This window comes from Oncorhynchus kisutch, linkage group LG7, assembly GCF_002021735.2.
Source record: "Oncorhynchus kisutch isolate 150728-3 linkage group LG7, Okis_V2, whole genome shotgun sequence".
Classification (NCBI taxonomy): Eukaryota; Metazoa; Chordata; class Actinopteri; order Salmoniformes; family Salmonidae; genus Oncorhynchus; species Oncorhynchus kisutch.
Window position 1 is genome coordinate 2,411,657 of NC_034180.2, and position 27,835 is coordinate 2,439,491.

The 27,835-nt window shown below is 42.7% G+C and overlaps 1 protein-coding gene across 2 annotated transcripts in view; it reads left to right on the plus strand.

The window, feature by feature from the left end:
* Window positions 1-27,835, plus strand: part of LOC109881014 (rho GTPase-activating protein 10-like) — a 71,006-nt gene that overhangs the window by 39,433 nt on the left and 3,738 nt on the right. The window contains exons 10-22 of one of the 2 annotated variants that reach the window (XM_020473192.2): window positions 210-304; window positions 1,336-1,417; window positions 1,556-1,598; window positions 1,709-1,777; window positions 2,854-2,928; window positions 5,192-5,276; window positions 7,843-7,901; window positions 10,463-10,568; window positions 12,217-12,376; window positions 15,252-15,384; window positions 18,250-18,403; window positions 25,289-25,372; window positions 26,368-26,468. In XM_020473192.2, the coding sequence (XP_020328781.1) occupies window positions 210-304; window positions 1,336-1,417; window positions 1,556-1,598; window positions 1,709-1,777; window positions 2,854-2,928; window positions 5,192-5,276; window positions 7,843-7,901; window positions 10,463-10,568; window positions 12,217-12,376; window positions 15,252-15,384; window positions 18,250-18,403; window positions 25,289-25,372; window positions 26,368-26,468 (1,246 nt within the window). The remainder of the gene's footprint in view (window positions 1-209; window positions 305-1,335; window positions 1,418-1,555; window positions 1,599-1,708; window positions 1,778-2,853; window positions 2,929-5,191; window positions 5,277-7,842; window positions 7,902-10,462; window positions 10,569-12,216; window positions 12,377-15,251; window positions 15,385-18,249; window positions 18,404-25,288; window positions 25,373-26,367; window positions 26,469-27,835) is intronic. The other variant, XM_020473193.2, reaches the window with a different exon arrangement.

Consider the following 27,835-nt stretch of genomic DNA (forward strand, 5'->3'; position numbering starts at 1 on the left):
AGAGTATGGTCCAAGTAGCACATCAAATGATTGATTATTCAATGTGTGTATCCATCCCTATTCAAATGCATCTATGAAGTCATAATTTGTCAAATCGACAATTACCATTGAAACCCGCTTTAAAAGTGCAGTTTGTAGTCATTTTATAAGGAACAACTCTCTTTCTTGCCATCAGAACAGGCTCTCTGAACAGTGATTCTCTCCCTCAGGGCGAGACTGAGTCGGTCACCCTTAAGTCTTGTGTCCGCAAAACCACAGACATGCTGGACAGGCGGTTCTGTCTCGATATAGAAATCACAGACCGGTATGTCGTCGCACTACACCCATTACACTTTTCAATCACTTCAGTCATGTGTTTTCTGTGGTAAGACAAACTTTCCACAATCACCTGTTAAAGTATCTCGTCGCATCTAGGAAATAAGGGGGATTTTTAGATGGATTCCCCTCAAGATCACCAGAAGTCATTGACTCATACATTTAGTACATAAACCAGGGGGGGTTGGTCAGTACCATCTAGGGTTGGGGGGAGAGGGGGTGAGGTCTATGCCATTAGACCTGGAAAATGTGATTACATTGCCACACTTGTAGCTTATTCATGCACTGTTGGCAGCCTTCCCAAATACACAGTAACACTCCCCATTTAACAGTTCTGCTTGAAGCCTTCGCTCCACACAGGTCCTGTGTACAGTAGAGCTGAGAGAGCTGCTCTCTCTAGCCTAACACAGGATTGGGTTGGAGAGGATTTGTCATGGAAGATGGCCCCTCCACATAGCTGAGAGGATTCTCTATGCTCCTCTGCTACACTTGGTTGTGATAGATATGGCTCTTTGTCACTCTGCTGAACCAAACTGCTATTCTGTCTGGGGTATTATTAGCAACCGCAACCCCCAAGCTTAGAGGGTTTGAAATGTGTGTTGCACTCCCGGTGCCTGCTTGTCAGCCTGCAGATGTAAGGTATTTGGTATCTGAGTGTAACAGGTTAGGGTTAGCCTGATGTGGTAGCCTATTATAAAAACTAGGGTAAATGAAGGTCAGGTACTCCTGTAATTTTGCTATTTAAGAGCCCAGCCCCTCTGGCACATTTTAGGCCTGATTCTAGATCAATCTTAGACACATGAATTGACTTAGTAGTAATAGTAGTTTGTTGGAACCCCAGGCTCAGTCTGACAGAGAGAATTAGATGAGATTGACTGTACTTTACAATCCCCACGGGTGAAATTAGTTTGTCATACAGCCGCCATAATTAAAAACGGAACAAACCCTCACACCATTAAAAAAAAAAAACAATCACAAGGCTATTACAATAAATAATTGTGCGTTGTGTTCTGTTCCCAGACCGGGAACGGTCCTCACGGTCCAGTCGCTGTCGGAAGATGACCACAAGTTCTGGATTCACGCCATGGGTGGGAAAGAACCAGTGAGTAACCACATCTACACACTCTACTGAAATTCTATGAAAGTGGTACATTAATGCCAACAAGTCTTCTTTGGTTTGTGGTGACCTCTTGGATATCAAATGATCTGTGGAAAGCTACATATAATACATTTTTTACAGGCTGGGCAGTACTTGGGTAAAACCTATTCAAAAGAACGTGGAAGTAAGTATACAATGATTAGAAGCCCCTGATCTCAATCATTTCAATGTAATCTCTGTGATAATTCAAATGACTTTTGAATAATTTAAATAACTGTTGTCATGACTCTGCAGTCGATGCACAGCTAGATGACGTAGGATTGTCATTTGTGAAGAATGCCATCAACGCCATTGAGACGAGAGGTAAGACGATACATGATGACAATGGAAGGCCTAGGCAATTTAAAGCCTACAGAAGTATACTTTGAGGTTAGCTGACTGGCTAGAGCAGGGGTGGGCATTCATTTTGTCTCTGTGGGGGGGATCGGGGTTTCAAATTTCAGGCGAGGGCTGCGCATTTCTTTTCCGGACTGATTTTATGTTAAAAGCAATTTATGGCAGTTATTTGAAAATATAAATCTGTTACTTATACATACTTTCTATCATGTTTGTGGTTCAAGAGTGGCCAATGGTTGTGCTAGTTTAGTTTTTTTACTCAAACCTCCCTCGTTACGAAGTTTGCCACACCTGGGGTAGAGCGGTAAAAGAGGGTTTTGTGAAATGTTGTGATGTCTCCCTTTTAACACATGAGGGCAGGCTTGGACCAATATCCAGTCATATCTTGTGCTGTGGCCACTGTTCATAGTTTACAGGTAGTGGGGCAACATATACACGGAGTGTACAAAACATTAAGAATACCTTCTTAATATTGAGTTGCTCCCCCTTTTGCCCTCAGAAAGCCTCAATTCGTTGAGGCATGGACTCTACAAGGTGTCGAAAGCATTCGACAGGGATGCTGACCAATGTGGACTCCAATGCTTCCCACAGTTGTCAAGTTGGCTGGTGGACCATTCTTGATAGAGGAAATTGTTGAGTGTGAGAAACCCAGCAGTGTTGCAGTTCTTGACACACTCAAACGGTGCGCCTGGCACCTACTACCATACCCCATTCAAAGGCACTATTTTGTCTTGCCCATTCACCCTCTGAACGGCACATATACACAATCCATGTCTCAATTGTCTCCAGGCTTAAAAATCCTTTAACATTTCTCCTCCCCTTCATCTACACTGATTGAAGTGGATTTAACAAGTGACATCAATAAGGGATCATAGCTTTCACCTGGTCAGTCGGTCATGGAAAGAGCAGGTGTCCTTAATATTTTGTACACTCAGTGAAGAAGCCCATCTTTTGATTTGAGAAACTGTATTTTCAAAGTTGATCCATTCATCCTCTTATGATTGTTTGTGCTATTAAGGGCCATGTAAACTGTCTGTTGACAGGTATCAATGACCAGGGCCTGTACAGAGTGGTAGGGGTCAGCTCCAAAGTCCAGAAGCTCCTTAGCCTAATGATCGGTAAGACATGCTCATTTAGCACCCTTTAAAGTAACTGTCCAGTGAAAATCACTTAAGTTAATATTCTGTTAACTCATACCCAAATGATGCTGTTGACTCATCCTATACTCATATTTGAGGCTAAAGCATACATTTGAGGAAAAAACACTAAAATCCCACCTCAAACTTGTATCTCCAACAAAAAAGTTCTGCTATTTTGTCAATGTCATCCTGTGTAGGATTAGCTGGCCAATCGGTCTGCTCGCATTAATGTTTTTAACGACCGGTATACGCCCACACCATTCTGTTGCGGTATGACCACACCATTCTGTTGCGGTATGACCACACCATTCTGTTGCGGTATGACCACACCATTCTGTTGCGGTATGACCACACCATTCCAACACAAAAGCTGCTTTAAAAAAACAAAAACATACTTCATTACATTTTGGGGATGGGAGGAATACGATTTCACTCATATTGTAATTAATTATAGGTCATATTTCATAAAAATCTGGAACCTCTGGACAGTTAAATTAATACAGTAGGCATTGTGCACCCTGTCTGATCTACTCTAGTAGTATTCCGAGTAATGGTTTCCTGGGACTTAGATGACGATGTAAGCCTGAGTGCAACAAGTGCTGCTGGTTCGGCATTGGCATTCATGCCTGAGAGGCCCCCTTCCTGCCTGCACCCGGCCGTCCTTGCAGGGACTTCACTTGAGTCGCTCAGCGGGAGCTGAACATTTGATTTCCTCGCACCCCCCCCCCCCCCCCCCCCCCCCCCCCTCTAAATGTTATTTCTTGCTCTTTCTCCTACTCTTTCTACCCCGCCATTCTAATGTTCTTTTATCCCCCTCATATTTCTTTATCCTCTACCCCCCTTTTTCACGACTGCGCTCTCTAGACACCATCTGTGTCTCGTCGGTTGTGTGTTCTGAATCTGAATGGTAACAAACCCAGTCTGCCACCAGGCTGTCCCGGAGCCCACTCCAAACTTTCCACCTGAACCTGCCGACTCATACTTCACAGCCCATTGGCACACTGTCTGCTGGTGCAGACTGGGTTCAGTTAGTATCGGTTTTCTTTCAAATACCATATGGACACAGGTAACTCTGAGGTAGTTGAGATTTAGGTCACCAGTCATTTATTTTTGTTACACTGTTTACCATAAAACACAAGCATTTTGCCAACAGCCAAATCAGTGTATGATGTGTGGGTTAACAAAACGCAGCACCGGGCTGAGACCCTGAAGATAGCCTTTAGATTTACTTCATCCCTCACCTCCTTTCATATCTCACTCACTAACATGGGGGGAGGTGGTTACAGTTAGTCGTGACCAGATCGCCACCCTGCGCGTAGTTGACAATTCACTGGACCAGATGTAGGGAAACACTCCAGTACAATGGAGGGGTTAGAACGAGGCCAAAACAGCAGAAGTGAATCACATTATTTTCCCACTGTGCTCACAAATCTCTGACAGTGGATTGACAGAACTCCTAAAGCTTAGCATAGAGAGTGACTATTTTACAGCTGGGAATTTCACTGCTGGGAATCGAGGTAAAAGGACTTGGATACTACTAGTGTAGTCAGTCATGTCCAAATACATCTGTTAGAGAACTATGTGGGTTAGTTCATATTGATGTGCGCATTACAGTAGCTAAAAGACACACACCACTCTCCCACCATCTGTAGCTGTGTACACACACATTTGGCTGTTGGCCTTCTAGGAAAACATTTGGTCCAGCCTGTTGATGTTGGACAGGCCACTGTTCTGTGGGTAAATAAACACAGCCCTTCTGGTTTTAGTACTGAAGGGAATACAGTCAAATGAAGTACATAAATGGCCCGGAGCAGCAACCTACCTCCCACCAAGTCTAACCCCTTGGAGACCTCCTGGTGACCTGGGGCTTGGCCTCGCACCAACCTCTGACTCAAACACACTCAACTGTTGGATTATTCATCAGGTCAGACCAGTCTAGTTAAGCCTGGCTCGGTCCAGTTTGACTCAGTAGTGTGAGAAGACTATACTTTAAGCCAGCCAGCAATCGCCACTGGGCAGAACTGCTCCTCAAGACTACTGCATTGCTTTTATCCACATAAGACACATTTTGACTTTATTTATATTTTAGCTTCTTTGCAGCCATTCACTTCACCATAGGGTTAAGTTACAATACACTAGTTGACTTACCCTGAGCCTAAACTTGTTTTGTATCATGGGAATTGGAGTGTACTCTACTAAAGTAAAAAGTATTGGTGCTTTGTATAATTTGTTGATATTGCAGATGAGAAGAGTAACGATGTGGATCTGTCGACGTGTGAGGACTGGGATGTGAAAACAATCACCAGCACGCTAAAGCTGTATTTGAGGTAAGGATCCTTTTGTGAATCAATCACTCGTAGTCAGCTACATAATCGCTAGGTTATGTATTCATGTCGGCTATTATGTCTTATTAGCAAGCTGTGGAGACTTTATGATAACTGTTCGTCATTGTCTGAGTTTGAAGTTATTCTACTCCGGGGGTAGAAGCATAAAATCACTTCCTGGAGCTCAACTCCTGCAATGCAACAGGCCATTCACATTGCCGCATAGACATCCATGCATTTAAATTCAGACACATAATCAATCCACTTCATCAACCAACCCCGTCTCTCTGACTTCATTATTCCCAGTCACTGTGTGTTCTAAGAAATCCGTTGTTGACCTAAGACTTAATTGGTAGGGAGTCTTGGCCACTTTCTAGGAAGAAGAGCTGCATCCCTGGCTTCAGGTAGTTTATCATCCATCTTTGAATGTATTGATTAGGTGACCAGGTGAAAAACAAAATGGTGTCCTGTGGCAGGTATTTTAACTATAATTTACCGCCACACAACCAAGCAGTGATATGAATACATTAACTTGATAGGGATTTTAGTGTGATTGTTTCTCCTCTGATCAAATCAATCACTCAAAATAGGTTGGATGCCACATATTAAAGGAATCCTGTTTTTTTTGTTCAAAGATGAGTCAATCGATTAAGTTATTGCTTGCTTTTTCAAATAGCAATTCATTTAACTGATAGTCCTAGATTTGAAATAAAAACACTATCTGCAAGGTAACTAGTTAAATGTACCCTAAAAGCTAAGCCAAAGTTCTGTTAGCTAACTGAAACAAACTCTCACTGCATATTCTGACACCAATGCAATTACGGTGTCCAACGGAAACTAATGAGTGATATTTGCACTCTAGTGCTGCATAAACTGAAGGGATGTTGGAGGTTTGGTTCGTTATGGAGCGATTTACTGAATAAAATTATAGTCAACTTATCGTTAACCTTGGCCAGTCTGTTACACTTTCTTCTGCACTTGTTTTGGAATTAGTTCATTACGCTTGTTCAGTCCTCCATGTGCTGTAAAAGGTTTAGTTATCAAAATTAAATTATAAAAGATTGGCAAGTTCACCAGTGCAATTGCCATATAGCCTATTAAATAATAAACTTTGAGTGAGCCAAGTCTATTTTTCCATCAATTGAACAACAATAAATAAAGAGGATTTTAGCTTAGTGGTCAATGTAAAAGCATGGGAACTGGAATGGTGTCAGTCTGTCCTCTGATAGGCTAGCAGGTCAGAAGTCACGGCACCTTGTGTTGTGACTGGCCAGATTTTGCTACCCGCCCGCAACCATTACAGGAAGTATTTTGATGTTGCTTGCTGTGGGTCATGGGACTAACTCTCTCCCAGGCTGGTCCCAGATCTGTTTGTGAGCTCTTGCCAACTCCTATGCTCGTTGGCCTCCCGAGTGGCGACGTGGTCTAAGGCATCACTACAGACCCGGGTTCGATCCTGGGTTGTATCACAACCGGCTGTGATCAGGAGTCCTATAGGGCAGCGCACAATTGGCCCAGCGTCATCCAGGTTTGGCTGGGGTAGGCCATCATTGTAAATAAGAATTTGTTCTTAACTGACTTGCCTCGTTAAATAAAGGTTCAATAAAAAATTGCTGTAAATTTGCATGACTGCAGAAATAGATTTGGTCCCAGGCAGCGAACTGCCTTTCTGGTTTATGTCAAGGAGTTTTTCCTGTTTCATAATGAAACCTGACAGTCAGCCAGTGAGATTAGTGTCAGGCAAGTAACCGAAAGGTCGCTAGTTTGAATCCCCGAGCCGACAGGATGGGAAATCTGTCTGTGCCCTTGAGCAAGGCACTTAACCCTAATTTCTCCAGGGTCTATGTTAGTGGCAGACCCTGCCCCATTCTCCAATGGTATCTCAGGGAGAGTTGGGATATGCAAAAAAACACATTTCCAACTCACCCATGCATATTAATACACTTTTATAAGCACTCACTAAATTATAATTAAGACATTTAGATTGCTACTGAGATATTGCAGCTGTTAATGTGACTGTCATTTATACATTGCACACGTCATATGATAAAATGTTACTTTTTTTTACACAAGCAATCTAACAATCTAGGAAACCATCCAATCATACGATGTAATTAAACTCATCCATTGAGTCAGCTGAAACCTTATTACAGGCTTAAGTCTGCAGTAGAGACAGTAGATTTACTGTAAATCGTCCTGCAGCTCCATCCTCCATCTGTCTTCCTCTGGCCTGCTGCAGAGCTAGAGGGTCAGCCTCTCTCCTCCCCTGCTGCTCTGGTTCCTCAGGGGAGGCTAAGTAGCCTTGGCACAGGGCCTGGTGCAGCACCGTGAAAGGACCTTCAGAACTTGGTTATCTCACTGTGGCATGGTGCGCCATCTAATTCCATCCCGACACGGCCACATTAATCATTGTTGTGTGCAGACCCTATAAAACAGTGCTGCGTCTATTTCTGTCCTGTCCCCCCCCCCCCCATTCTCCCGCTCTTCTGCGCTCTCTTTTGGTCTCCACCTCTTCTACTTGTTCTTCTCACTTTTGCTCTCTTATGCATTCTCTCCTGTCTCTCTCTAGGAGTCTTCCTGAGCCACTGATGACCTATGGACTCTACAAAGACTTTATCGCCCCTGCAAGTAAGTTTGGGCCGTCCTCCTCACTCTCAATACAGTTCTGCTCAAACCAGATGTAAAACCACTCACAGGAGTGTAGGAGCAGAGCAAAGGAATACTTCTCTATTTTATAAATACTTTATTTTATTGCATGTTATCAATGAGTGCAATGCTGTGTGCATGACTAGCAAGTGTTTGTGAGAGAATTCATTGTCTAAGTGTCCCAGTGTAGTTAGGTTGGTTATGAATCATTTTTATTGTCTCAGTAGTTCTATGGAAAACAGATGCCAGCGTAACTGTTTTGAATGTTTCACATCTTGTAGTCTAAACAAATGCTTGTTTTCCTCTGTAAAAGTGCCCCAGCATGTACCCATAAAGCCGATCATGTGACCGAGAGATGTCTTCATCGCTCACACACACACACACACACACACACACACACACACTTTAATTCAACCTTCATCTGCCTTTAAAGTAACCTTTGGTTCTTTGCAATTAAGGTAACTTAAAAAGGAAATGTTACTACCTGTTAAACACTAAATCCTAGTATCCTACACTAATGTCCTCAAATGGCCCAGTGACTTTGAACAGAGAAACATGAAATGTCTCTCCCTATATAATCTTATTCCAATAGCCTTCCTGAAATGTCCTGAGTGATCCCCCTAACATGAATTACCCTCAAGTCCCATAATTGGATCACGATGGAGTGTTTTTATCAGAAGTTTGCAATGCCCTCATAATGCAGGTTACAGAAATGCATTAGCAATAAATATTTTCTGAAAGATGACAGCATCCTTAAGAAGCTTTATTCCCTTATTCAAATTTGTGTCGTTCCCATAGTAATGGGGGGAGGGGGGTGCACGCCGGCTGTTTCTGTGTGTGTGGGCAGTAGCCATCAGATGCCTGTGTGGGTGTGTGAGGAAATGTTTAAGGGATGATGTTGGGTTTTATCACAACCCTTTTACACGGTAGCTTCTGTAGTATAAAGCTATCTCTCTATAGCCAGCAACAGTAGCCTACATATCCTCTGGCAAAATGCACTCATGTCTAATATCAGTGTCAAACAGGAAGTTTGCTGTTCATCTCCATACTCTTTTTTTATTTGCTGTTAACCCTTTACTGCTTTCTTTTAAATATGAAACAACCGATTGTAGCCTACACTAGCTGATTTTAAGGCTATGTAAACTGCATCTGTTGTTTTATTGTATGGTAGCTTGTACTGGGCTAAACTGACTTTTGTGCTGTCATTCTGTTACCAAACTTTGCATCTGCACTGTTCTTCAACTACATGTTTTTTTTTTTTTACCTTTTTCAGTGAACAATTTCCAAAGTCGTCCTTGTGCATTGAGTTGTGGTACTTTGTTTAACTTAGAAATAATCTTATTTTGTTTGGCAAACATTTTTAAAGTGAAGAAAAATGGTTGTCTCCACATTCTGTTACCTGCCTTACTGTAACTGCACCAATATTGACTAGAGCTGCCGATGATATTTAAAACGGATGACCCTGTGTCTCCAGTGACTAGATCCGGAGTCGGTGGTTCCACATCTCCTACTGTGACCGCTCCTTCCAGAGTGAGATCTGACTGCACCAGAGCGCTTGCAGCTCAATCCAAAATGTATATGGATGGATTATCACGGGGAAATCCAAATCCTTCTTGTTCTATGCTGTGCAGTTTCTCCGTTGTGGAGTCTCTCCCCCTAAGGAATGGATAGTACAGCACTGTAATAACACATAAATGTTTGTTCTGTTTTTGGTGGATTCCAATTGTAAAAAGAGGACCAGTCTCTTTGGCAGATGAGCCCTGCATACACATCAATCAACAACAATGACACTATACATATACACATCCATTACACTATAAATGAAAAGCGCAAACAACACATGAAACGCATTCTTCATTTAAAAAGCCTCCTAATGTCCATCTGAATTTGCATATCATTCCACATGAGGTACTAAAAGCGGAGTTTCTCTGTAGAGATTGAAGGGATCTCCAGGGTTAGCCATCCCGGAGTCTAGTAACTTAGACATATTTAAGGTTAACAGTGAGGTGTGGTGGAAGTTTATGCAAAGAGGGCTTTATAGACGAGTGCAATGTACTGTGATAAACTGCGTCCAATGGCTTCAATACAGTGGCAGCTGCATTCATAGACGGTCAATAACCAGAACGTTGACATACTCATTGGTTTTCTGCTATTTAACACAAGGCAGGACTTGCTCCTATAGAAACCTTTTTAATTCTCAATTCCTTAACTAACTCATCAACATACATTAAGAACAATAGCTTTTCGTCAATCCAGTTGCGCAGATATTTATAAGTCGGGGTACGGTCAATGTGGACTCCATCCAAAGTACATATGCATAATTCATAACTTTTTGATTTTGAAAAATAACATGTACTTAGTTTTACCTTCATTAAATACCAATTTGGATTCAACAGGATTTCTGCAGAGCAATAAAGGTGACTCCTACAGCATGGTGCTGGCAACACCTGGGTTGTGGGTTTGATTCCCGCATGGTCCACACAAAATGATGGCACTTCTGTAAGCGGCTGTCAAATAACCTTGTTTGTCCTGTTTTTAAACAGAGGGTGGTAGTCCAGAGTCTCGTAGCCAAGCCATCCACTGCCTGGTCCACAAGCTGCCTGAGAAGAACCGTCTGGTCCTGGGGCTACTGATGAAACACCTGGCTACGTGAGTTAGCAGTCTCGTTCTCTTTCTCCACTGTCCTTGTTCCACCCCCCCCCCATCTTTCTCTCTTCTGTGTGTCAGTCTCTCTCCCCATCAATCTTTCCTTTCTCATGTTCTGTTCCAACTAAGTGCAGGCAGAGAACTCCCTCCCCACCCTGTCTTAGAACATCCCAGCACCCTCCACAATAGTAGTCAGACGTTTAAACTTCTTCAACAGTTCTCTTTGCCTTTAATGAAATGGCCCGCTCCCTCCATTTCCCACCCGCTCCTCTGGGTATACCCCTCTCTCCAAACTGGACCGTTAGCTGTTACACAACTCGCCCTTTCAGAGATTATTTTGAAATCTCAGATCCTATCTAATCTTTGTTAACATTACAAGGTTTTACCTCAGCAACTCGCTTTTTATTTTTTTACGACAAACTAAATAGTAGTAAATTGAAGATAAGTATATAATCCTTGTTCCCTGAGGCAATCAAAGTCTGGAGGATCTTATTTCTTAAAGAACCTGCCCCAGGGTTCTCAGAGTAGAAGGAAAAAGGCATTTAAGTGCAGCAATTGAAATTGAATTTGGATTATCCAGCATGAAATTCTTCCGACTGGAGTTTATTTTTTATTTTTTAAATTGGCTGCGTGTGTTTTGGCTGTGTGAGCTTGTCCTGCAGGGAGAGAGCAAGCTGAAATTTCACACCGCTGTCTGAAATGGTTTGAGAGATGTGATAAAGGAAGGTTGTCACTCGGTGACATATTTAGGTCTACAAAGGCTCCCTTTCATGCATTTCAACCATCACTCTGCTGAATGACAATTTGTCATTTTATACATTTTTAAGGGGAATATCTTAACCGGTCTAATATGACTGAATTTAATTTGTCTTAACTTCTTATGAACAACGTACATTTCTTACGATCCAAAATCGTAACAGTTGATTCACTTGATTCGTCTCTGTTTAAAAAAACATACAGCAACACATGGCACAACGCCTCTCCTGCATGTGACCTACTTGTTGTGTGTATGTACTGACGTATGTGGAACTGATAGATGTGCGTGTAGACTACATTTCTATTGTTTTTAAATGTATGTAAATTGTAGTCTTGTCGGTCTTTTTTGTTGTGTGCAGAGGAACCCAGTAAGACTAGCTTTGGCAATTGGCTTAAGGCTAATGGGAGTCTAACCTCTGCAGTCATTCTAAAGTCAAGTGAAAATTCCTGCCCTAGAAAAAAACAACCCAACTTAGCGTCCACTTACTGTGAATCGGCTGAAATGCAACTGAAAAAGTTCAGTTTGAATGAAGGGAAGGTCAATGTTCTTGAACAATCTATGAACTGGGTAATGATGTCAGTAAGAACTCTAGCTACCACCTATGAGGCCAAGCCAGAGATGCTGTTCTAGACACCTCTGACTGACATAACAAGGTGGTAGCAACACCTTCCTTCCTTGGCAAACTGTCAGACAGACGTTAGTAAGCCGTCAGACATGGAGTAATCAGATCTTCAAAGCGAATTAGAATTTTCTAGCTGAATTCTTCACAGTATACAGGCCTTCTAAAGTGTATGTATCCCCCTAAGGAAAACATTTTAAACATCAGGGAAAAGCACTCTAAATCCCTTGTCTATGAATTCATGAATTGTTATCCTCCCTGGTCTCCCCATGCAGTGTGGCGGCCCACAGTAAGTTGAACCTGATGACGGTGGCCAACCTGGGTGTGGTGTTTGGTCCCACCCTGATGAGGCCCCAGGAGGATACTGTGGCTGCCATCATGGACCTCAAGTTCCAGAACATTGTGGTGGAGATCCTCATCGAGCAACACAAGAAGGTAACCGCTGGATTCTTCTCTTGAACGAAACCGACATCCCAACGCACTCCTGAGCAGTGGTGGAATGTACTGAAGTAAAAACATTTATTTAACCAGGTAGGCAAGTTGAGAACAAGTTCTCATTTTATAATTGCGACCTGGCCAAGATGAAACAAAGCAGTCCGACGCATACAACAACAGAGTTACACATGGAGTAAAACAAACATACAGTAGAAAAATAAGTATATATACGGTGTGAGCAAATGAGGTGAGAAGGGAGGTAAAGGCAAGCAAAGTAAATACAATATAGCAAGTAAAACACTGGAATGGTAGATTTGCAGTGAAGTATGTGTAAGGTAGAGATAGAAATGTTGGGGCGCAAAGGAGCTTAATAAATACAGTAGGGGAAGAGGTAGTTGTTTAGGCTAAATTATAAATGGACTATGTACAGGTGCAGTAATCTGAACTGCTCTGACAGCTGGTGCTTGAAGCTAGTGAGGGAGAAGTGTTTCCCGTTTCAGATTTTTGTAGTGCGTTCCAATCATTTGCAGCAGAGAACTGGAAGGAGAGGCGGCCAAAGGAAGAATTGGTTTTGGGGGTGACCAGATATATATACCTGCTACTTAAATAGTTTTTTGGGGTATCTGTACTTTACTATTGATATTTTTGATAACTTTTACTCCATACATTTTCCCTGACACCCAAAAGTACTCGTTACATTTTGAAAGCTTAGCATGACAGAAAAATGGTCCAATTCACGCACTTATCAAGAGAACATCTTTAGGTCATCTGGCAGACTCACTAAACGCATGTTTGATTTGTAAATTGTCTGTTGGCGTGTGCTCCTGGCTATCCATCATTTGAAAAAAGAAAATGATGCATTCTGGTTTGCTTAATATAAGGAATTTGAATACTTAAGTTACTTTTGATACTTAAGTATATTTTAGCAATTACATTTACTTTTGATACTTAAGTATATTTAAAACCAAATACTTTTACTGAAGTAGTATTTTAGAGGGTGACTTTTACTTGAGTCATTTTTAAGGCATCGTTACTTTTATTCAAGTATGACAATTGGGTACTTTTTCCACCATTTGATCCTGAGCTTGTCCCCCTGACCACAGTAACATCTATAGACCCATCCTCTATTGTTCCTCAAAGCTGCAACCGGAGGAAAGCTTGTCTTAAATGCACTGCTGAGACTTTTCTCCAGTGCTGGCAATGGGATTTTGAGGACATTGCCTAAAATGTCACTCAGAGCAATGTATAAGCATTTCCTCATTTTGTAATATTCTTCACATTTTATGAGTACAGTAAAACTTATTAAAATCCCTGTTTGTCTTTGACGAGGGCTCTAAGACGAATGAAACTGTAAAGCAGCTTATTGATAAGAAGCATTAAATAGTTTTTATCTATGTGTTTGACATAATGTAGAGATGATCACTGAGCTGACTACAGAACCTGGCTGACATCATTCCATCTGCCCAGCGGTTGACGTACAAAGCAGGGATTCTCACTTTGCCCCTTTTTTTTGTGCTTAAAAATGATATCCAGTATGTCATGGTACTCTGACATCTACAAGGGTACATGGAAGGTCCTTTGCCTAGCCTACAGGGTTTAAGTCCCATTTTGAGCCATGCTACAACAGAATTGTAATCTGCTTTTAATTCATGTAAATAGTAATCTGCCTACATCCTATAGAGGGGCTCAATTCCCAGAGCCAAAATAGAAAGGGTTGAGATTATGTGATCTGTATTCTGGCCAGCTATGAGATGCCAAGAGTACACCTAAACTCCAAAACATGGATTTCTCGTCAATTTCGAGCTCCTCTATTTCTAACAGTCCAAATAGAATGTGCTCAACCTTCAACCACCAAGCAATTAAAGTTTTGGTGAGGAGACACTTCCATATAAATCATGTTCCAGAACTTCACCAGGCACAGCACAATTTGAATGAAGACTTGGTGTCAGAGCCAGAATGTAATACCATTGGACGCTTTAAGAAAAGTAAAGTGCTGAGATGAGAGGTGAGGGAGTTTTGCAGCCAGACAGACAGACATTAGCTTTCCTCTCAGGCCCAGCGCCTCCCTCCCCTCTCTCCTTCCCCCTCTCTCCTTCTTGCCAGACTGTTGATACCCCCAGATGCTAGCAGACAGTGTTTTACATTCACATCCATCTGCAGAGATTGCTGAAACTCTGCTGCGCTCAACCATATCAGATTTCTCTCACACTATCGTCCTTTTTTTCCCTCCCAACTTTTATTTCCTTTTACCTTGCGCTCTTCCCTCCCTCTGATCCTCTCTGCCTAATTTCTTTCAACACCACATCCTGAAGTTAGTCTGTATGTCAACACATCCACTACGTAAGCCTCCTCCAGATCTACTGTCCGTCAGTGGGTCAGCAGCGCCTAGCCACCTCTGGCTCTTGTTCATTAGGCACTAAACGGCGCTAAAACCAAGCGTTTGTCCATTGAAAACGGTCATTTTTGTTTTCTATTGCAAAAATGTTTTCTGTTGGGTGCTCTAATAAACACGATACTGCTTTCAGCAGCTTCCTTATTCCCTAGACTGGATTTGGTCTTAGTGTTTCGGGGTCTAAGTTTATGTTAACCCTGATGTAAGTTGCTAAAGAAAATCCATTGTGTTTTCCTAGTGCGCAATAAGTGAGCAAAGTGCATCTCAACTGTCCCTAGAGATACCCATGCTGCTAGGCTAAAGTGCTTTGCGATCTGACTTGTCAAAGATGTGAGCTCTTCAAAACACATTTTACTAAGGTCAAATGAGGACATGCCTCGTCTCAATATGCTCTGTCTTTGCTTTGAGGGAGTAGTTAAACACATTTTGGTTATGCGCACACAGTATCCCCGCCACTCACACACACGCGTTCTCTTGTTTCAGATCTTTGGAGATGTCCCAGGCGCGTCTTCCCCAGGGTTCTCCGCCCCCACCAGGCAGTCCAAGAAACTGTTGTCGGTTCGACAGAACCGACCCCTTGCGGTCTATAACCCAAAGACCGTGGACCTGCAGACAGGTAAGAGACGGAGCCCTAACGTTACATCCTCAGCCAGGCTTGCTGAAAGGTTGAGTTGGAGTGAGGGACCCCTACTCTCATAACTCAGGTATTTGACTAAACGATCCCAGTAAAGGTTCCTGTACTATATGAAGCTGGTGTTGCACCTTTGTAAACCTGCACAATAGCTTTTATAGATCATTACTAATATAAAGGGGACAGCTGTTCCAGGCCTCTCCTCCCACACTGCTCTACCAGGAGAGCTTGGTGATTTTTAGCCTGCTGACTTGACCTGCTGCCCTACTGTAAACCCCAGATCCCCAGCCCCCATCAGCTCCTCCTCCTGGAACATGACCTAAAGGAGGCTGAATCTGCTTATCAGACTGACTCTCCTCCCTTCATATTGCTCCAGGCTTTTACCATTGGGGTATTTTAATACCTGGGATGAAAAATATATAATCCTCTCTTTAACCATATTGTGTTCAGAGTCTGTGGATGATGTTTTTAAAGTGATGTCTAACTACCTGGCGGAGAACGTTTTAATTTTTAAATGTATGTGTAGGCAAATATACCCAGTAGATATGGGCGACTACGCTGAAGGCTGCGTCCACACCTAGATTTTGTATCCATGGAAAACTGATAAGCCAAGGGATTTTTTCTTTGGGGCTGAAAATGGTTGAAGGAGAACTGAGGGCATCCATAGATTTGTCTATCATTTTTACATATGCAACTGGTGTGTTTAAAAGTTGAAATTAAACATTTGACGGGCTACAATGGACCGTGAGGAAGGTATGTGTTTCTCATCCATTTTCACCCGTCTTTGTGTGGCCGTAGCTTCAGCCCCTTGAAAGGGAAGTGTATTAATACATTTGCAATGGGGCAACTGTCCAACAGGTATTGGATTTCTTAGGACACTGTAGTTTGGAGTGCCAGGAATATCATATTTTCCTGGATCAAATCAAGTTTTGTTTTATACCTTACTCTATTTTCTCTCTGTGATGGACATCTTACATTTTTCCAAAACTCCGGTGAAGCAGAACATATACTTTTAACAATATGTTGACAAGTTAGTGAAAGATATGATTGCCAGTTCAATCCTGTGTTTAGCTTTTAGCATTAGCCAGGGTTATATTCGTTAGTCATCAAATGGAAGACTACATGAACTTGTCCAATACTAAACACTTGTTTGCGCTTTCTGTATGAAAGGTTTAGCTACAGTAGCTAGGTTTCCATCCAATTGGTGACAGATTTTCATGCGAATATTGTCACATCTGTAAAATGATATGCACATTTTCCCACCCGACATGTTTCTATCAAACTGGCTCATTGTGCAGAGAAGGCTGTGCGTGGTTGACGTAGTGGACAAAAAAAAATAGTTTTGCGGTTAAATTCAAATGTACCCCAAAAAAATTGTTTCCATTTGAATTTTCAACTCTACTGATGGTTTTGTCACAAACTGTTACATTATATAGCAGATGTTCCTATTCTGGTCTTATGTACGCTCTAGCCAACAGCTCAGTGCGGATAGGCTAAAAGAGATTATTATTATTATGGATAAGAACTATTTATTTATTTGTCTAACAGCATTGATCATGTCAGCAGAATAATCTATTTTTGATGCTTCCCCCCCCCCCCCCCCAAATCTCATCACCGTGCACTTTCACCACCCTGTGAAGTTCATCGTAACTTATTTAATCTGTAGCCTAATAAACTGCATGCTTTTCCGTGTCAACGTAATTGTTCGGCTCCAAGTTTACTGTGATAGTTATTATATCAATATTTGTGCATAAAGGTGTTTCCACCTCCCATTTTTTTGCATAATTCATTTTACCGACACAAAAAGATACCACCATGTCGAATGAACAAATTGTCTGCCAGCATTTATACAATTGTACCAGCATTTCCTGTTTCCATAAACCCAGTCGTGACTTGATCTTTTAAATTTTTTATGCGTAAGGTAATTAATCTGCATAATGGCCCAGGCATTGTGGACAAAGCATATGTTACATTCTACAAGAAGTCTCTGGTTTTGATTATTTACTTCTATTTGGGCTGAGTTTTCTAGTAAAGTAATGAAGTAGTTCTGAATAGCTCATTTGGATCGTGTCAACATGAGTTTTGTTTTGACTGCAATATCCTCTTGATAGATGCTTCTTAACTCTATACAGCTGACGGTAGTGAACGTTTTTAATAATGGTAGAAGATAACTGGTTTAACTGGTTCCAGAGGCTCTAAAACCCAGACAGTCATCCATCTTGTGCTCAGTGCAACCAACAAAGCAACAGTTGCCTTTTCTCCGACAGCGAGAAGGCTTCTTGTAGTTGTGTGGACTTTGTTTTGATACAATCGAGGCTAGATGTTATATATGGATTTTTCATATCAGTGTCATCTGATCTATAAGGCGAATTGTGAACTGCCCTTTTATGATCATGATTGTCTTCGACAGAATCTGCAAACACTTTCTTGCACAGCGTTGTCAGCCATTTGCTTTTAGTGGAGTACGGGGGGGACCCTGCCTGAACATCACTCCTTTAATATAGACTCCCATAATCCAGAATGACTGCCCTGTTGCTTTGATCGGAGTGGTGGGAAAGGAAACTACACACCTAAATTTAAACAAGGAACTTCCTTTTTTAACTTTTAGTTGCTGCTTAGGATCGTCTGTCCCTCAGTTTTAAAAACAGGAACTAAGAGTTGTACTTGGCCTGGAACCTCCTAGCGTCCCTTAGTCATGGTGATCTCCTGGTCGTCCACTGCAACATTCAGCTGCTGTAGCGGCACAGGGTCATCCACAGAGCCACGTTTAGCCTTCCTCCCCTAAATAAAGGACAAAGATGTTCTCGTCCAACAATTTGCTCTCAAAGAATAACCGCCTTCTCCTCTCAGTGTTACCGACGTCACCTGATGTCTGTTCCAACTCGGATGAGGCGTCGCTCGGCAGCAACGAGTCGGTGTCGTCCCAGTCGACTGCCTCGGGGACGCCTCCGGAGAAGGCCAACCATGCTCCCCTTCTCGCCAGCCTCAGCACAGACAGCCCAGGGTAAGTGGGTCTACATGGAGAAATGCCTGCAGTTAACCTCCGCATCAGTCTTTTCAGATATTCTGGCAACTTCAGTTGCAAGTAATGTATCCTGATTGGTGTCACTATAGGATCAGCCATCATTACATGTCTCCATGGCAAAAGAGAAGCCTGCTATTTTACCGTAACCTCTTTAAAATGCTGTATCTAATACAGGCTACCAACTCTCCTGAAATAGTCATTAATTCTTATTCACTCAAGCTAAACTTCTTCTGTATACCCAACTTTCCCCCAAGTCACCCCCCCCACTACCATCCACAGTAAGATCTGTAGCCGTCTGGCTTCACCCTCTCAAACTCAGTCAGTCTGGAAGAGCTGACGTGTTGCAGTGGGATTGAATGTTTTCTCTACTCACACCACTTAGTCACTGACGGGGACATTTTGGTGTTGCTGGCTCCATTCATACCGCAAACCTTCATATCTCTTTAATTGAAACTCTGTCTCTGAGAAAGTCTTGGAGCTGAATATATCGCTAGTGTCATAACCTGCCCAAGAAAATATGTATTTTATTTGTTTTTTTATGTGGCACAGGAAGTAAATTGATGCCCAATTCCTCCTGTCTACCCCTTCCCAGTCTCCATGTACATATGCATGTCTCTCAATTTCCTTGCTTTCTCACTGCTCTCCTTGCGCTCGCTCTCCCCGCGCTCACTTTCCTCGCTCTCCTCGCGCTCGCTCGCTCGCTCTCTTCCCCCTCTCCCCCCTCTCTATCCAACCCTTCTCTCTGAAGTCCTTGGTTTCTTTTAGTTGTCTCCAGCCCACAGCTTGCCTTGAATGCTGATGCGAGAGCTAATAATAATATTGGGTTAGACTGCAGATGTTGGGCTGCTCTTTGTCTCTGCAGTGTCTCATGTCTGCAGATTCACCTTGTGAAATAAACTTTATTTCTCTGACTCCCTCTACCCGTCGCCCACTTTCCCTCCCTTTCTCTCTCTGAGATGCTCAGAGTGCAATGAGTTCTTCTCACAAGACATACAAGCTGTAAAACAACAAAATTAGCACATACTTAACTGAGGAGAAAAATATGATTTCTCTTTGGTTTTCAACGTGTATGTGTGTCTCTCGCTCTCTGTGTTGCACCTCTAGCCTTGGCTCCAAGTCGCCATGGTAGACAGACGGTGCTACAGTGGGTTACATAACCAAGACTCGTTTTTTCCATGTTTTCCCACTTCGTGGCTTCGCCTCTCCTCCAGTGGAACGGAAGGAGTGACCGGGAGGGGGTTGTGAATATCGCCATTATTTGTTTGGGAGACAGGTGGCGGTGCGTCAGCCGTGTAAATCGTATTGGCTTTGAGAGATATTCTAGTTCACTCTTATAGCTCAGCTCTGACCTTTATGAAGACTGCCGTGTGAGAGCATGGCAGGGAGCACCTTTCTGGCAGAGGCCACGGCACCGTCACTTGCCACCAAAAAAAGGCGTGGGAGGTGGAATGAGTGTGTACAGTAGGTAGCTTGTTTTCAGATCAATTTGTGCTGCCTTGGCAATTCCTGTTTAGCTTGACGGTGACATTGACCATAGGAGTTGCCAAAACGGCACAAACAGATCTGAGACCAGGCTAAAATAACTACCAGCCTGGAATGTGAAGTCAATGTGATGTGGTGCTTACTGCTCAATATCTGGAATTGTACCTAATTAGTACATCTTAAGCTTTTACCTGGAAAAAATGACATTTTATACACAAGTTCAACTACAACTCTCTACATCAGACACTATTTTCTGTAGAGTGATTTATCATCTCTGCCAACTTCAGTGTCTCATCTCACCCCCCCCCCTGCAAATTAACTATCTGGATCTCCCCGTGGCAGTCATTTCCAGACCTGGAGAGTGAGACTGTAATTCTGCCTCTTCTCTTCCTCCCATCACTCTCTGTTGGACTGAGTGATCTAGAATACAGTATATACATATGAGATGGGTGATGCAATATTTACACACAACTATACTATTCTAAGGTATCTTAGTCACTTTAGAGTACAGTTTATACATATGAGACCCTGCCCACCACTCCTCCAGTAATCAGTGATGTGGAAAGTCTTAGCCTAGAAAGAAGAGCAGTAGAAAGTCCCCCATTGGCAGACCCTACCAGGCCTGGAGGCTGTGGGGTTGAATTCCTTTCGTGCCATACGGTAATGGGAACCAGCAGTGCACCTCTTTTGTACAGTGACTGCCCCCATAGCCACACGATTATAAAACTAGTTGGAGCTGAACTGGTGACCGGAGGGCTTCTAGTGTCTGATCCCAGGTATCATCTCCTGTCCTGCTGTGTGCCCTTGGGCAAAGGCACTTAACGCCAAAGCTGCTCTTGATCCAGGGGCACTGCTCTGTTCTCAATCCAGAGGCACTGCTCTGTGGCTTACCCTGTGCTTCTCAACGTGCATGTTTATTTGTGGGGGGTTTAGATGGGCAGTTGGACGAATTTCAGTTTTTCACAATGGACACAGAATAACTAGGCTTGAGTTGGGGCATGAACTCTACAAGGTGTCGAAAGTGTTCCACAGGGATGCTGGCCCATGTTTACTCCCAATGCTTCCCACAGTTGTGTTGACTGGATGTCCTTTGGGTGGTAGGTCATTATTGATACACAGGGGAAACGGTTGAGCATGAAAAACCCAGTAGTGTTGCAGTTCCTGACACTCAAACCGGTGCGCCAGGCACATACTACCATACCCCCTCTGGAAAGTTGAGCTAACATAGGCTAATGCGATTAGCATGATATAAGTTTAAAAAAATTCCCCAGGACATAGACCTATCTGATATGGGCAGAAAGCTGCACTGTCCAATTTACAGTAGCTATTACAGTGAAAGAATAACATGCTATTGTTTGAGGAGAGTGCACAGTTATGAACTTAAAGTTAATAATAAACAAATTAGGCACATTTGGGCAGTCATAATACATTTTGAAGGAAAATGCAGTGGTTCATTGGATTAGTCTAAAACTTTGTTCGTACATTGCTGCCATCTAGTGGCCAAAACCAACATTTTGCCTGGGCTGGAATAATAAGTTAAAGCCTTTCTTTTGCATTTCAAAGATGATGGTACAAAAAAAATCATGTTTTTTTCTTCTTTGTATTATCTTTTACCAGATCTAATTTGTTATATTCTCCTACATTAATTTCACATTTCCACAACTGTAAGTGGTTTCTTTCAAATGGTATCAAGAATATGCATATCCTTGCATCAGGTCCTTAGCTACAGGTAGTTAGATTTGGGTATGTCATTTTTAGGCGAAAATTGAAAAAGGGGGTCCGATCCTTTAAGAGGATCTTGTCTTGCCCATTCACCCTCTGAATGGCACACATACACAACCCATGTCTCAGTTATCTCAAGGCTTAATCATTCTTTAACCCGTCCTCCCCTTCATCTACACTGATTTTGAAGTGGATTTAACCAGTTGCATCAATAAGGGATCATAGCTTTCACCTGGTCAGTCTGTCATGGAAAGAGCAGGTGTTCCTAATGTATTGTAAGTTCAGTGTATGGAATCATATTTCAATAGGAAACACATTTTGTAGATTAAAAACAACTGATGTGTAATTCGAGGCTCTGATATTTTGGTTAATGAGACACCCCCAAAAAAAAATTCCTGTCTGGCTTAGTAGTTTTTGGATAAATCCATTTTCCACTGTTCATTTGACAGGTTTCTAGGGTGACCATGTTGAATACTTTCCCAACCATTTTATCCTGTAATCATTTCAGTATCTAGTTACTTGACAGGTCTGTTCCAGATCTTAATAATTGCCATTTCATTATTAGCCTTCGCTTGTGTAGTAAAGTCACGACTTTTGTGACTGGATATTTCAATTTGAGTCTATGATTTGATTCTGTTTGTTTTTGTGTGTGTGGTGAGATGTGGGTGACTGTACCCTCGTGTACACACTAACATGCAATTGTGTTTGCCTGTTTTAGTGCCTGTATACTGTGTGTGGACACACACACACACACTCTACCCCCTTTCCCCCTCATCACCCTACCTTAGCAGTAAAGAGTACATCTCAGCACCAACCCGTAGGTGGGTGAAGTGACAGTGCTGCTCTTGGCCCAGGCAGAGGGCCAGGCAGACAGTGTGCTGTGCGGATGGAGACTGAGGTTAATGAGTGGATTTGCTGCAGCGCTCCGTCCCCGTGGAGCAGCTGAGACACCAGTGGCCCCTCTCCACACACACACACACACACTGCAGAGCTATAAATCACCCACACCATCCGGCATCCACTGTGCTGACTGAACCTGATGGAGGGAGAGGTTAGAGAGAGGGGATGGATGTATGAAAGAGACGCCATGTCTGCACTTGAGAGTTAATACAGTTTTCGTATTCTGATCGTGGAATTCTGAACACCTCATGAATCTACACCTACATTTTAAGTGTCTACCGTGGCCACAGTGTGTCCAGATTCCTTTTTCCCGCTATATTAAAATGCCAGTATGCATTCTACAAACCTTGGAATAGGCTAAATATGGTAACACAACAACAACTTGATGGCAGTAGCTAACTACTGTAGCTAACTAGCCAGCTAACCTCTATAGCAAGCAAAGCTAAATGGATTGCAAACAGGTTAGACAAACTCATTTTTTTTTTTTTTTTTTTTTTTGGCTAGAGTTATTCAAAATGTAAGCTAGCTGGCTAGCATTTGAGTCTAGAAAACACGTTCCTCACACGCTAGGAACGTATTTCCTGACTTTATAATGAAAGGGTGACTCTGTCCCAAAACATGTTTTCTGGAGACTCGTGGGAGGAGTGCTGATGTGATTGTGTCCAGACTGAGGAGAAATCCACACACAATGCAGCCCTGACCACCTCCTGAAGTGGTCAGACAGATCTGAACACAATCACACCACAAAGCCACTTTTGTGCATCTAGGCCCGTCTATTCAATGCAATCTTCGTATTCTGATAGCAGAAGTCATGGCCAGAGAGAGGTAGGGACTATGTTCCCTCATTCCCATCCCACCTGTAACCCCTGCCCCCCAGGCCCTCCCAAGCTGCTCCCTCTAATTGTATTTTAGTGTCTCTGGGAGCAGCGGCTAGAAGCAATTTACTCATTACGCTCTATTAGCATGGGCCCCGGGCAGGGAAGGAGGGAGGGCGGTTTGACGCTGGCTGTCCCTCTCAGCCTCTCTGTGCCCTGGCTGGCCCTGCTCCGTCTCTGGAGGTTAAAGTAGGACGAGACTTGACGCAGAGAGCAGACGCACTCTGCCCTCTCCGTCCCCCTACTTTAGCGTATGGCACAAGACATCTTTACTAGTAATGGTTAATAGGATTGGTATAGCTGTTTTAGGGTGAATGGTCATGTCTATAGGGTGTCTCCTCTTATATCCATTTAGTGAACAGATGTTATGGGCTATGACCTCCCCAGGTAGTTTATAGAGGACAGTTGAATTAGTGGGGAAGTGGAGGCTTTACTGTTAAGGGAATTGTTTTCCCCTCCAGTTACACTGTGTTCAGGCTAAAGGACCTCTGGTAATGGTTCTCTAGAACATTCTCTAACTTTCTAAGTTGGTGATACTGTTTTTGTTTTTTTGTCTGTCCTGAGAACAGTGGAAGTTGTTCCTAGGGGGAACAGACAATTTATGGCTCTAAAGAAGAATGGGTCAATCGCATGTACTTTTATACCATTGGACTAATCCATACTTCAAATATCAGTAAAAACAAGTGGTTAAAATGTAGGACATTGATTTTCAAGAATATTCAAGCAATGCGTCATAAGGACAGCTGTGAACTTCCCCAGATTTGACTAATTCTGCACCTACTCTCAATGTTTTATTCACAGGGGGTTGTGCCGCTAGTCTCTCTGTGTATGTGTTCCTCTGTCTAAAATTTGCTCTCCCTGGCATTCTGCAATCAGCATGTTAAAGGCTGAGTTGCCCTGAGATGGTGTGGTGGTCAGACGGGGGGGGGGCTCAAGGGTATTATCAAAGAAACAGCCAGTGTTAATTCAGCCACAATATGAGACTTTTTTTTGTATTTTTTAGATCTGATGAATTGTCAAGGTTTTTTTTTTCTAAAGTGATGACCTTTGATTCTGTGCCCTGCTGTGCTTCACAAAGGGCCAAATCTCTCCTTTTTGTTTTGCTCTTTCCTTTTTGAAACACTACACTGATTTTTGTCCTTTTAAAAAAAAAAAATCTCTCATAAATAAACTTGTGTAGAATTTTCTAAATGTGCCCTTCACTACAGAATTGTTTTTACAAAAACTGTACAAACAAAGGTAATTAGAACAAAACCTGTGAGTGTCTGTAAGCCTTGCCAAGGCTGTGTAGATTCTGGAGGTGGAATATTAATTGGCTGTGTGTGAAAGTAGCTAGCTGTTAAGTGTGGTGCTCTTCCCAGCCTCTTTTCTCTGCCACACACTGTCCCCTGCTGAATTCCCTTTGGCTCCCCCCCCCCCCCCAACACCGCTCAAGGGCACTAGCCATTAAAACCTCACTCTACTTCTCACTCCCGACAATCGCTAACGATTTCAGTGTAAATTATAGCAGTCGTTTTGAGATGGCTGTGTACTTTTTTTTTTTATGTTGGTGACTACAGGGAATTAAGCATGTTTAACTTAAACAACTTGAAATATGCGTTTGATAAGGGAATTCACTTTTCAACTTAACGATGGCGGTCACCTAGACCTTCTCACTGCAGAAAAATACAGATGGGAGGACATTAACCATTCAGTTAAACATGTCGCAACAATCTGAGTTCATAGGCTTCACACGGGCCAGGGAAAAGACTAAGACCCACTACTGGGTGGATGCAGTGGTCACTGACATTGTTGGCAGACCACTGTCTGGTGTCATTGGGATGCTACTGTAGGTATTTAGTATCTGGTTATATATGTTTGACCCTCTGTTCCCTCTTGACTGCAGGGCCTGCATTGATGTAGCAGCCTCGTGGCTCAACTCTGGAGCCCTGACCAAAGCCAGTTCTGATGGGGACAAGACAGTGGATGGGTAAGCGCGCACGCACACACAGGTATTTGAATGGACTCTGTGGGAACTCTGTAGACATGAAGCCCATAGTTGGGCTACCTACCAGACAATGATTAATTCAAGCATTCAAATTATGCTGAGGAAATTGCACATGGCCAAGTCGTTATGGGCAATCCATTATGTTATTTAATATATACAAAAGGCCTGTTCCTCCAGATGCAGTAAGAATACCTTCTATTCAAAAGAACAAATCCCAAAGTGCAGGTGAAGATTGTTGCGGTGACAACTCGGCATCCGCAAAAGTTTTTCAGTTTGAATAGATGTTATGTTTTGCTCTCCAATGTTGTTGTTGTTGCAGAGTGTAGGTATATGAAATATTTATCAGGGTATGAGGTATTGAAGGCTGAGTTTTCTACATAGTTCTCAACTGGCAGCAGGCGTTACTATTTGCAAAGGGGGCACAACAACAACAAAAAACCTTGCCGAATAAACACGTTGTTTTGTCAAGGCCAGAAAAGCATCTTCTCTGACCTTTGTAGGGCTATGCATGCATATGATGTCTTGGACAACCCTTTTACCTCACATTCACTTTAAGAATGTAGCCTCAGTGTCTAGGTCTGTAACCACTATTTTTCATAAAACCGTGCCAGGAGAGGAACTCAGGAATTCCATTCGGCTGTTCTGTGTGTGTAGAAACCTGCTTTAGAATTGCCCCGCTCTTTATCTCAGTAGAACCATAATGGGTGTCTATCGCTGTGGCCTGGTGCATGCCTGCAGTCTGAGATGCATCCACACTGACCCTGTGTCTCAGAGGGGGACGGTGGTCTGTGGACTCGCTCGCCAGGTTCAGATAGTGGCCAGTCCTCTTGGTTTGCGAGATACCCGTAGTCCTTTTGCTCATCTTCTCCCTGCTGTTTCAGTACTGATCACCTAGCCTAGATTGAACCGTGGAGTAATCCTCTGATCTCCCTCTCTCCCAAAGCCCCGCCAGCTCACTGATTGTCTTCATTTTTCAGTGTCACCGGTGGCGGCGGCAAGAGAGCCATGGCGGTGTACCCGTGCGAGGCCGAGCACGAATCTGAGTTATCCTTCCAGGTCGGAGCAATATTCAGCGCCGGTAAGTGTTATCGCTCCGACAACGGTCGCTCACTCAAATCTCAAAGAACCGCCGGGCATATTGGATTCCGTGAGGGAACCAGTAACAGGACAGCCCAATCTGATCTTGAATCAGACTGAGTGATGGATAGAGGGAGAGAGGAGAGGTTGTGACTCTCCAGTCCATCTGAAAGGGGACTTGACAGAGCTCTAGTCAGCCAAGGGAAATGGACTTGATATGAGTCTTTACAACAAGAGGATATGTAATTGTTGTTGATCAGATGCGTCCGTGGCTGGATATTACCAGTCAATTATCATTGAGGGCTTACTCAAGTATGCATATGGGCTGGGGTTCCTGAAGATGCAAGACACTTGCTTAGCTACCCATCCATAGGCCTCTTGCCAAACGTTGAGTCTGGATATTTCCCATATGATTTCTAGAATGCGAACACATTCTGACAGTTCTGATTGGTCCCAGAAACTGATGGGTTGGGCCAGAGCCAGACTCCATGATGACTTTATCAACTTTGATATGTTAGAGATGATTTGAATCGCTGATTCAATTTGTTTTGTACAACTCCCCTCAATGACTTCTAGGATGTCAGATTCAGACTGAATGTATATAGCAATTTAATAGAGCAGAGGAATTAAATTCATGGTGAGTGGTCAGGCAAGTGAGACACTACTAATAAAATATTATCTGGTATGGGGTTGTTTTCCAATTTGAGTTTAACTGAGGTGTTTGAGATTGTAACTCAGACAGAAAATATAAAATGTACGCCCTCGCCAAAAATATTTGAAAAATATGATTCACTGTCTCATATTGAGAATCCAACTATCTCGAAGCCACAGTCAATTGGCAGTGCATGGGTCGACAAATGAAAAAACCCTTGTCAAAAGAAGTGTTACAGTATGAGGGCAAATATGGCCAATCGCTTGACTAAAGACCTATATTGGCTTGCACATACCTAACCAAACATGGTCTCAACCTATTTTATCAATAATAGTTTTAATAATGGCACAGCTTGTTTTAATATCATCTTGAGTTGTCCATCTCGTAAGAAATCGTATCACATGAAATAATATACACCACAAGCAAGGGAGCCAAATATCACGTAGTATAAACATTTTAGAGAGATTGGTTAGAAAATACTAAAGTTATGCATCAACATATCTCAGCCCATTTCACTTTAGTCAAATATACAGAGTTTGGGTAGGAATCCATTGGTGCTGTATTTTGCTGCCAATTTACTTCCGACTATCATTATCTCATATTCAATCTGAAGATGGTCCGGCACCATAGGAAGACCAACTTAAAAACGTTTTCAAACATTTTGCAATGCAGAACTGAAATGAAGAATCCATTTAGTGCCAAATGAACATGTCCCT